This window comes from Lampetra fluviatilis, chromosome 16 (genome assembly GCF_964198595.1).
Source record: "Lampetra fluviatilis chromosome 16, kcLamFluv1.1, whole genome shotgun sequence".
Lineage (NCBI taxonomy): Eukaryota > Metazoa > Chordata > Hyperoartia > Petromyzontiformes > Petromyzontidae > Lampetra > Lampetra fluviatilis.
In genome coordinates, this window is record NC_136290.1 from 5,207,811 (window position 1) to 5,220,195 (window position 12,385).

Genomic DNA, 12,385 nt, shown 5'->3' on the forward strand with positions numbered 1-12,385 from the left:
ATGTCCTCTGCATAGTTCCATACCGTATACACATCATGCAGAAGGGATCACATCACACCAAGATTCTTGTCGCCTCCACTGGCTTCGCTCTCAACCCTGCATCGACCACAAATTCACTACCATAATTTTCAGACTGTAGCACTCTCCAACTTCTCAAATCTGACGTTCTCCCTGCTCTCATTCTGGGACCTGCGGCTCTAAAATAATACCATTTCTCTCTGCGCGTGCCTTGGTGATGGGATATCATCCCTCCTTGACCGAAGCAGATGTCCCCTTGCAGCTCACATATTATCCACCCGGATGGCATACATTAATGAACATTGCCACATGTAAACTTAGATTGTCATCAGCCACGATTAATCAACTGCTTGGATAAAGGCCTCTTCAAGCCGCTGCAACCTCTCATGGTTCTACGACGTAACAATCCAGCTGATTCATTGATCCATCTTTTACGTAGACAACCTCTCCGCAATGTTCCTTACAACTTCATCACTATTCTTGACCATCGGCCATCATCACATGTCCTGCCCACGCCCACTCACGTTCGTTAACAGTTTGAATTGTCTACTTGACCTCTAATCCACGCGTTCATATTTTTCTCTCTCTCAACGTAAACACAGACGCTGCATGCAAATGTGTATCTGGCTGGTTGGCACCATGGCACAAAGTTGTAATTGCAATCTTAAGGTCATGAGTTAAATTCCTAGTTGGAGGTCAGCTTAGACTATTATCATTCTTCCGTGGTCAATAAAAAAAAGAGTACTATTTTGTGGGCAGTCAATAGTGGCTGTGCTGTGAGTGGGCCATGGAATACAAAGGTGGAATTCCCACCATTGTCTTAGGGTGACTAACGTGTGTCCGCACTTCCCATGCCCACTTGATCGAGTAGAGCGACACTTTGACTGTTGTTTTCAATGATAGGCTTTCTGTAGTTTAAAGTTAGATTATTCGGTGGCATCTCTTCATGCTTCATTAGTCAAAATAGTATTGCAGTAGCAGGTGCAGTAAGCATTAATAGATGCAGTGTCGTCAGTAATAAGGTGTCCCTCTTGAAATCCTGCCAATTGCACTTTTCAAAATTAAAACACGTCGTTAATGAAAACACATTCACTGCTGAATAACCCACACGTACGAGCGTAACAAAGGCTTGCATGGTGAACGTGCTGAAGTTTTGCTGAAGCCTGAATGTGGGCTTGATAGCCCTTTAATGACTACTTAGGCCCATCAAGGGGCTGATTGCGCGCAAATGTTAAGGTGACATTTCAGGTCCAATGCGCAAGCATTCTCCTCCTTCTCCTCATCATCCAGCCCTCGGAAATCCTCGCCTGTTACAGCGGCAGCCAAAGTGTTTTATTTTATTACTATTTAAATTAAAGGGGTTAAGAGTGTGATGATGACACCAGACTGGGGAGCTGCTTGCAATTTGCATTCGAGGATGGGGAGCTGCGTGGGCGAGATTCACGTTGGCCAGATCTCGTCCCTGCGGTGAATACGGAGAGCCCGAGCCAGGCAGGTGGGGGGGGGGTTCATTAACTCATCCAATGTCGCTTGGGATCCTCAGGACAAACATTAACATTTGCACTTCGTCCAGAGAATGAAAGTAATAAGAGGGAAGAATATACTTATCACTCGCAGTTACCGTTATTTACTTCCACTTTTATTTATTTTCTCTTCCGCGGCAGATGACGAAAGATTTAAAAAAAGATTCCACATCCACTGATGCTCCTGACTGGATATTAAAACTTGATCTGCCCTTGTAAAAAAAAAATACTCAACATATTCGTCTACAAAAACGTGGCCTTAAAAGGAAAATTCAACAAAGGACGACGTTTTGGTCAATGGTCCTTCTTGGTGGATAAGAGTTGGGGCAACTGCACTTTACACTACGGGGCCTGATAAGAATCACATTTCAAAACTTTTCAAAACATTCCGATGACGTTTTTTTATTGATATATGAATGCTAGTTACCTATTAGTAGCTATTGAGTTACAAATCCTTCAGGAATCAAGAAGTAGTTCAATATAAAGTCGTTTCAATTAACAGTAAAATAATAGGATGCTGCTGCCACATTGCTTTATGGGAAGATTAAAAAAAATTCCACCAGACAGACGAATAAAATTTGCCCCCGGTGTTTAAAGTCTGATTCTTATTTGTTCGATTTGCATTTTTTTACTGAGGCACACAAAAAAAAGTTAGCATGATGCTGATTGAGTAAAAAATAAATATTCCTGAGAGCCGTACAACTTATTTTGAATTCCACATCAATACAAAACGATTGTGTATAATCGTAGCTACAGAGATCTATGGGAGACAAATCACTCGGCTCACCAATGATTTGGAATTAATATTTGTAAGTGTTTATCAGAGCATTTTAAGCGATTCCCGACTCTCGGCTGACCCTACCCTTTGAGTAAAAGCAATCAACCACTGGGCTATAATTTTGGGGGCCTTAATTGGATCACTTTGGTTTTCAGACTTTTCTCATCATAAGCATAGACTTGAATTCATTTGTGGTAAAACATTTTTTTTATAATTGCAGCCCTTCTAGTCGCAATTGTCTATATATGTGTGAGTATTTAATATAACAGTCCTTTCTCAATCTACTATTGGAAGAAGCCTCCCCCATGCCATGTAAGCCAATGGGGTTGTATGACTATACCTCACCATGATGGTCAGCAAAGGTCGTTGAAGGGGGTTACTCATAACCGGTACAGATATCACTCGTCACTGACGTCAGCCATAGCTGGGAATCAAACTCCCCGGGTTCATGTTGCCCTGCCCTCACCATTTCTCCACCACTACATTAGGTACATTAGATATGGATGTTAACGTTGTATGGTGCTCCACGAAACCACGCGTAGCTGTCCTAAATCATTTACCGAAACATCAAATTCCCCCCCCCCCCCACACACACACACGGGAGTATCTTCCTGCTATCATCACATTCCATTATATTTTTATAAATTGCCCCCTTTGTATATATTTTTTTGCTTCAATGTACCGGCATTAAAAGCTGAACGAGCCTTTGCTGAGCGTGTCGAAAATGCCTTAATTGGCGAGTAGGTGGGCTGAGTGGGCGGTCTGCCGTGAGCTGCAGACGATCCTGATAATGTCAAAATTTCCATGGAATGTCCTATGCGCATATATCTGCCCCCCCCCTCTGTTATCTATTGGGAAATCTTCACCGTTTATCTTACAATCCCTGCTGCCCTTATGCAGTATTGGTTACATTTACATACAAGGGTATCAACGTCCTTTATTTATCCCACTGCAAATCCATTGAGGTGCACATTACGTCTCGTTATGCACCTTGCATCTGAGTTAAAAGAAAAGTCTAAAGTGGCTTTTCCCAACCAGGCTCATCTTCTCTTTACAGTCCCGAGGTGGTACCAGATGATGATTCACCATTTCTACGGTCAGGTTGAGTTAATCTAAAGTGAACCCATCTTGACTTCTCACAAGGGAATATTTGTGTTTATTGAGTCCACAACCCAACTGGCATGTGACCTCACCAGAAGCTTTAGGCGACCAACGATGCTGCTTGCCAGACTTTTCACCCACATGCCTCATCCTGACCCATTCACCCAAGACTCCAATTCCTCCGCTGGCTCCCAATCCAGACCCAGATCAAATTCGACATCACACTCACCCCTCTTCACGATCCTACGTGGACGCTCCCCCTGGCTATCTCTCACTTCAATCGATTTCGAACACCACCCCCTCCCCACCGCACAACACAAAATCTGCTTCGGCAAACCGAGACCTCGCGTTGACAACGATAATAAAATACATGATATTTATAAAGCGCCTTCTGCAAGGTAACTCAAAAGTGGCGTGCATCTAAAAAAAAAGAATAACCCAAATAAATCGTAGCCCAATGGGAGGAATAGCTAAACAAGTAATCGGAGCTAATTGGGAGAACTCAAAGGAAGAGAGAATCTCCCTTTGCCTTGCCTTCCCATTAAACCAAAAGAATCCATGCTCCCAGTCCGTCATTGTCTCTATGTCCGTGGGGTATCCAGCACACCTCTCTCTCACTTTCACCTGCGCCGTGAGCACAGGGCCTCGGGGCTATATTTGTCTGCAGAATTTCTGTACCCCCCTTTCCCTTTTCCATCGCTCGCGCTCTGTAGTACCGGGGCTCTTGTTTCAAAATGAATAAATGCACGTAAAAAAAAAACCATAGAGAATCGAAGCTTCTCGAGGCAGGGTTGAACCCCACACCGCCGCCATCGGCCCGCCGAATCGTGAACAGCGCCTGGCAAAGGCGCTCCACAGACAGGGCGCAACACGGCAAAAGCCGCCCCCCATTCAACCCCTCGATTAGTGGAAGGTCGCTCATTCTCCGGAGTCTGCAACCTTGAACTCCCCAGCAATCCGAGCTGTCGACTCTTTGCCATGACCGACTGCTTCTTTCTTTAAAATAAATTAGACCATTGTGTGTGCGTACAGCAGCTTGAGATGCATGCATTGTGAAATGCTATTTAATTTGTACTATTGTGTTTTATCATTACGCTAGCTTTTTTGCCCGTCCAAGGACGGGTGTATATTGCAGTAAATCTGAAATATTCAATAGCAAAATTGTTCAGCTCATGTGGAGTGACGTCACCCGCTAATGGTTATTGGGGAGGGGTGCGGCATGTGGAGTGACGTCACCCGCTCATGATTATTAATGGGAGGAGGGGTGCGGCATGTGGAGTGCGCGACCTTCTTGTGCGTTAGTGTAAATTTCCACGCGAGTATGAATATTAATGAAGGGGGGGGGGCTCTTTTGCAGTGACGTCACGCACGGATGTAGCACTGTGCTGTGTAGATTTATTTTTTACTGTCACTTTCTGTAAAGAAACGTCATCTTTGAAGCAACTTTGCTTAATAAATTATTTAATTCAGCTCGACTTCCTCGGCGTTAGTGTAAAAATCCACTCACTCATGAATATTAATGAGGGGGGTGGGCTTCATGTGGTGTGACGTTTTGCGGGGGGGGGGGTGGGCATCATTTGGAGTGACGTCACGCGCGGGACGGACAGATATTTCTGGGTGATTATTACCATTACATGCCTAATAATTACATCACTGTGCGAGCCTTAATAACGTGCTCACTAGTAGCTATTTTCCCCAGTGGCCTGTAGAGCTAAATGTGTAAATACGTATTGTCTTTAAGCATTAAGCTCATTGTTATTATATCTGTGTGCAGATATACTGTAAGTACTGTATGTACCTTTCAAAAAGCGTTCATGATAAGAACATCCTTTCTGTACGGAGTTTGCACGACATCAATACTGGAGGAGAATTTGTGTAGTTGCCCTCATGGTCTGGAACTCCCTTGACTGTGTTTTTTTTGGAGTACCGTGCCAAGTGTTTTGCGGTAGGCGGCGATGATTGCAATAGATATTTGAACTAAGTAATTTGATTAAACAAAAATAATGTAATTTACTTAACCAGATAAATCAGGGAGTCGTATACATGTTGCAAAGGTGTCCTGTATTATTTGCATTTATGGCCAATTTATCTTTGTCAATTATTGTTTTGCAAGTGGGGGTAATAACCGGGGAAGTTATTGAGAAATTCACACCATGCGAACAGAGATCGGATGCACACATCCAGACTGATGGTTGTTATGAATCCACTTTTTCTACTGCCATCTCCTGCCACCTGGGGAGCTCGGTGGGTTATGGAGTCTCACAAATCTACGTGACTTACCAACCCTTGTCTCAAAAGCATAATTAAAAGTAAAAAATGCAATTTGTACCGAACACAGTGTTCGCTCACTCTCGTAGACAAGTGGGAAGGCAGCCACCGTAATGAGTAGGCACCAACAATTGCCCAAGCTCTGCAATCCTCTATATATTAAGATGTTATCGGCCCGGTTGATGAGTGTTCACAAAGTAATTATATTACAGGAATCCCGCTGTGATTAAACAGTGCGTGAGTGTGAGTGCATGTGCGAGCTATTGCTGCTCCATACCCAGGTCACTGTAGTAGCCATTTCTTCCCTTTGCTGCCGCACCGGTCATGTGTTCTGCTGAACAGATTCCGGTGTGGGGAGGGAGGGAGGTTGGCCGGACCGGCTGCAATCTCCCTCCCCACACCTGGGGCCAACATGATTGAAAACTCATCATAGATTGAAAACTAATATCTTTAGAACTGCTTTTTGTCTTTAGTTTGTTGTCCTTGCCCCGCACCTCGGATTAGCACGGTTGGCTACGTACGGTGCAGAATAAGTTCAACATACATGCGTACATACAACGTGATCACAATCCACTCTGTGGTTGTGGATCAGTCACAGGCTGTGCCGCACACTGTCGGCAAGTGGCTCCTGACCACACTCGATGGGAGACCCAGGGCCCTGCCTCCCATGTCGCTGACGCAGTGGCAGTTTCCTGGCTCGGCAAGTCGAACGTGCGACGATAAGTGCAAACTCTTACATCGCTACCCTTGCCTGATGCCAAACTCCCCGTTGTTATCAATCATTTCAGTTGTAGGTTTAAAATGTGAAAATTATACGAATTGTAACGCTAAAATCAAAGTTAAAACAAACTGAACTATTTTCATTTCAAACACACGGCTGGTAGCAACACATATATTGTGATGCTATGGCTTTTACGATCAAGTTAACATTAATACGAATTTTTCTGTAGTGTCGTTCATGCACATTGCATCTCAAAACGCCGTAGACTATGTTATGCACACTCTTTTCACGCGGAGTCACAGGAAATCACAGTGAAGTGGGATGGCAGCCATAAGTCACGTATAGTTCCTTTTTCATAGTGCTACTGTATACACATATATATAATATATATCTTGCAGGCCACTTCAAATCAAAGGTCGCAACTTCTACAGCCCGGACATTAAACACTTATTTTTCCGCTTCATTCCTCGCACCACTCCTCTTTGGAATTCCCTCCTCCCAATTTGTCTCTTTTCCCAATTTCTCGTAAGAATTGAAGAAATGTGTGAACTCTCATCTTTTTAAAACCTTAAAAGAAATGTGCTTTTTTTTTTTAAAGGACTTTAAAAAATATAATGAACAGACAAGATAAGTGACATAGATGTATTACGGATAACAGGTACCAAAAGAAAATATAGAGTAATAGAGAAAGGCAAGCTAGATTGAAAACAACAAAAGACAATGTAATGTTTTGCCTGGGAAAATGCTCGGTACAAGAAGCCAGGTAAGACAGCGAATTAAGTTACGGAAGCAATTTGAACATTTAGATGCAACCGACAGTATCAAATCCAAGGTTCGTGAGTAATATAATGGACAAAGGCAAATGGAAGGCCAGAAAGGATATGGCACAAAGAGAAAGAGAGATAGGGAACAGTGCGGGCCCTTGCTCGGCAGCTGTAACCAGTGGCCTGGCGGTACCTGGTGGATCTCGTGCCAGCCATTCTCATCCTCGCAGCCGATCGTGGCGTGGTCCTGCAGCAGCAGCTCGCAGCAGCGTGGGTCGCCCCCCACCACGGCCGTGTGGTACAGCGGCGTCAGCCCGCGGTTGTCCTTGTAGTCGGCCGACGCTCCCAGGTCCAGCAGTGTCTGAGCAAAAACGGGCATTTAACCAACGGCGTGGCGGCACAAGACTGCGGTGCCATGAGGCACGTTCGGTGGATCACGAGGATATGTAAACGTTGCATGCGACTGGTTCTGAGATATGTGATTATTTGAGTATCTGATTACTCTACCGATTATCGGTTCAATTACTCCACTTTATTGGACAGCATTAAAAGATTTGAAGCTTTCGTGACTGCAGGAATTACTCTTTGGTTCTTTCGGTAAAGTCATGTAGAAAGAAAATAAATTAAATAATAGAATACGACGTTTCGATTGCAACACAAGCAACCGTCATCAGGAAGAACCAAATTTGAGAGAGAGACAAACCACAGCCACTATGTTGCGCGTCTCTCTCTGTGTGTCTCTGTGTTGTCTCTCTCTGCTTGTGTGTCTGTCTGTGTGTCTCCGTGTCTGTGGGTTGTCTCTCTCTCAAATTTAGTTCTACCTGATGACGACTGCTTGTGTTGCAATCGAAACGTCGTATTCTATTAATACATTTTCTTCCTACATGACTTTACCAAAAGAACCAAAGAGCATTTAAAGAGTCGGGAAGAAAAGTCTCACCTCTGTTCCCAAGTGTGCTGCTCGAAAAAAAGTGTGGGACACAGCTTGATGACATCATCGGCATCATCATCATCCATATCACACTTGGTGTGGCTTACAGATAGTTTCCTGCCTTCAGGGCGACTGGAACGTGGGGGAGGCCAACATTTTTTAAAGCGACCCGAGCAATCGTCCACAAAAAAGTGTGTCGATTATAATTTTTAGCCGGTTGATCGATTTTATAAGGTATCACCCCAGCTCTTTTTGATAGACAAACACCTCCTGTCTGCCGGTTAAAGAGAGTAGGCAGGGAACCATGCATCTGTTCGTGGATTCAAATCTATCCTCACTCTCACACTACACACTTCAAAGTCTGCAATTAACATCAGTTGTTTACCTCTCGTGCACATTATATGGAAATATTATGCCAATGTCGCATCACACTAATGTTTGAAACAATACGTACACAAAAGTTACAAGAATCAATTCTCGATATAGAATTGTGATCCCCTAGTCCTGAAAATCAGTTGAATCTGTTGTCGGGAGTCAAGGGTGCGGTGGTGGGGGGAGCATGGAGGAGGGAGTGGATTTGTGACATGCCAAGAGACACCTGTAGACGCCAAGACAGGGGCTTTTCACATTCCTATGGATGCGAAGTCTCTTCCATGATGCTCGTAAGATTCTCATTAAAAAAATACTTAGAGGTATTTATGTTTAATACATATGCTGTCATTTCATGTAAACCTCGCTGTATATTCATGGACCATTACTCTCCACCTCTGTGCACAATGAGTTACCTTCGCTAACACGTTTATTTTTCTGCCGAGAGGGACCCAGAAATCTCGCGGTATGCTCCCTTGCTGTAACCTCTGACAACCCAGCAACAGTTGTTTGGTGATAAGACCCATGAGATCAAAACGGCTCCAGAGTTTGCATGCTTTACTATGTTTACAGGGAAATATTAGTCTCGGAAGGCCACAGGCCAATTAAAAAAAAATCACTTTTATTTTGTGTGGATACATTTTTTTTTGGTCCCAATTAAAATGTTCCTTGACTTAAAATAAATATTCAGTGGGTTGGCCAAAACATCTCTCAGAAATAATCTTGTGGAAAAGTCTGGATATCAATTTTAACCCCAAGACTGACACAGCATAGGGAGGCATTCGACGGTGTATTTAGACAAGGCTGTATATTATTATCAGTTTAAATGAGGTAAGTAACTTACCAGATGGTGATGGGTTTTCATTCACAGCATTTTACTCACGATGGTAAAGTGTTAAGTTCCAATCTCATTGCTGTGCAGATTGTGCATATCATCCCACCCGCGTCAACACAGATGAGTATAATACTGGTAGGAACCTTCTGGTTACACCAGCCCACAGGGGATTATTGTATCCGTCCGTCCGTCGTGCATCCAAACATGGGAGGGGTGGGGCTGGGTGGAGAGGGGAGGGTGGGGAGGGGCTGGTTGGGGAGGGGCTGGGTGGGGAGGGTGGGGAGGGGCTAGGTGGAGAGGGTGGGGCTGGGTGGGGCTGGGTGGGGAGGGGCTGGTCACCCCGTGGTGCCCTTATAAAACTCAACGATTAACCTACTCACGCCGGCTTGTGCCCGCCCTCACAGTCGGGCATATTTGCGGAATACACCACTCCGCCGTTGACCCTGGCCATTGACCGAGCAACCCAACGTTCCTACCAGCTCCCTCCGCAGAAATGTGTTTCTGCGGTAAAGTCAATCATGGTTGTCCATGGGATTGATACATTTCCACGACTGTCTCAGGGCTAATGGTAGGTTTTTACCCTTTTAACTGGTACAAAACTGACACCTTTATTCAAGGCATCATGTTTGCAATGACCACAACACAAGTAGTCAATAAAGCAAACAAAAAGAAGCAACTCTGATAAGGATAATAATATGCACTGTCCTTGAAGTTGATTGGCCCACACCCGAGACGGCTTTCTTTAGAGCCTAGTCCCCATTGGTGTAGGGCCAGATGACACCAGAAGGCGTACAACTCAAAAACAGTGCAATATCAGAGTATTGAGAGTTCGGGGTAAACATTTACACTATGCGATCTCTTTTACCAGTGGCAAAATATAATGGTAGGTTTTTACCCTTTTAACTGGTACAAAACTGACACCTTTATTCAAGGCATCATGTTTGCAATGACCACAACACAAGTAGTCAATAAAGCAAACAAAAAGAAGCAACTCTGATAAGGATAATAATATGCACTGTCCTTGAAGTTGACAGTGCATATTATTATCCTTATCAGAGTTGCTTCTTTTTGTTTGCTTTATTGACTACTTGTGTTGTGGTCATTGCAAACATGATGCCTTGAATAAAGGTGTCAGTTTTGTACCAGTTAAAAGGGTAAAAACCTACCATTATATTTTGCCACTGGTAAAAGAGATCGCATAGTGTAAATGTTTACCCCGAACTCTCAATACTCTGATATTGCACTGTTTTTGAGTTGTACGCCTTCTGGTGTCATCTGGCCCTACACCAATGGGGACTAGGCTCTAAAGAAAGCCGTCTCGGGTGTGGGCCAATCAACTTCAAGGACAGTGCATATTATTATCCTTATCAGAGTTGCTTCTTTTTGTTTGCTTTATTGACTACTTGTGTTGTGGTCATTGCAAACATGATGCCTTGAATAAAGGTGTCAGTTTTGTACCAGTTAAAAGGGTAAAAACCTACCATTATATTTTGCCACTGGTAAAAGAGATCGCATAGTGTAAATGTTTACCCCGAACTCTCAATACTCTGATATTGCACTGTTTTTGAGTTGTACGCCTTCTGGTGTCATCTGGCCCTACACCAATGGGGACTAGGCTCTAAAGAAAGCCGTCTCGGGTGTGGGCCAATCAACTTCAAGGACAGTGCATATTATTATCCTTAACAGAGTTGCTTCTTTTTGTTTGCTTTATTGACTACTTGTGTTGTGGTCATTGCAAACATGATGCCTTGAATAAAGGTGTCAGTTTTGTACCAGTTAAAAGGGTAAAAACCTACCATTATATTTTGCCACTGGTAAAAGAGATCGCATAGTGTAAATGTTTACCCCGAACTCTCAATACTCTGATATTGCACTGTTTTTGAGTTGTACGCCTTCTGGTGTCATCTGGCCCTACACCAATGGGGACTAGGCTCTAAAGAAAGCCGTCTCGGGTGTGGGCCAATCAACTTCAAGGACAGTGCATATTATTATCCTTATCAGAGTTGCTTCTTTTTGTTTGCTTTATTGACTACTTGTGTTGTGGTCATTGCAAACATGATGCCTTGAATAAAGGTGTCAGTTTTGTACCAGTTAAAAGGGTAAAAACCTACCATTATATTTTGCCACTGGTAAAAGAGATCGCATAGTGTCTCAGGGCTTTCAATTGATAATCAGAATCAGTCTTTATTTCGACTGCAGGAGGAATCTGAAGAGCTATGAAGCTCTTTTTGACAGATGTCCAGTATGTGCGGGTCTGCCAGTTACAAGAACAAACAATAGATGTGAAAGCCATCCCCAATGTTCACGGTTTACTGCCAGCAAGGCATGTGATGAGCTCAGTTTTTAGGGCACAACATTCCACTGCGTAGGCATTCAGGTAGGCCACGTTTCTCGCTTGGCCCCGACCATAAAATGGCAGATGGGGGGGGTCCCAGTGGAAGGAATATTTACTAAATCTGGATGGGGGATGGGGGGAAACTTAACTAGGGCAGGTCTCCAAGCACAGTTTACCACGTTTGTAAACGCTGGGCAGTGGTAACATTAGAGAAGTAAAGCATTTGCGCATTGCTTTACATCTGAACGTTGTAATGTGTGACGTCATTATGTTGACAATACACTTGTGTCAAAAATAGCTTCCTCTTCCCACATGCTATAACTGTGCCTTGTGCAAGACGGTCCGTACAAAACCTTTTGTTTCTGGCATTGAACATCTGTAAATGAACGTACTGACGGTACGCCGGTGCGTGGTATAATAAAATCAATCTTTTCATAATCATTGTTTATTTTCCCACAATTTGCAAACGCCGGTCAGAAAATCTTATGGGGTGGTATCTCAAAAGCAGTTCTCGTGATGTCGAAGCAGTCGGAAGACGAATGTCAGTTCAAAACTTTCTTTTAGAACCGTCTTATGAGGACCGGTGTACCGCCAACACGTCCAAATGATTATGTTGTCCTCTCTGCTTATATTAAGAACTAGCAGAAGTACCCGGCGTTGCCCGGGTGAAAAATATATTTCTTAATAACCTTACATATATACACACCCTCACCACTCACCACTCACCCTCACCATTCACCCT

General features: G+C 43.8%; 1 protein-coding gene across 2 annotated transcripts in view; it reads right to left on the reverse strand.

Moving 5' to 3' along the window:
- LOC144936478 (SH3 and multiple ankyrin repeat domains protein 2-like) overlaps positions 1 to 12,385 on the reverse strand; it is a 672,911-nt gene that overhangs the window by 365,348 nt on the left and 295,178 nt on the right. For both annotated transcript variants that reach the window (XM_078863558.1, XM_078863557.1), the window contains one exon: positions 7,367 to 7,534. In XM_078863558.1, the coding sequence (XP_078719684.1) occupies positions 7,367 to 7,534 (168 nt within the window). The remainder of the gene's footprint in view (positions 1 to 7,366; positions 7,535 to 12,385) is intronic.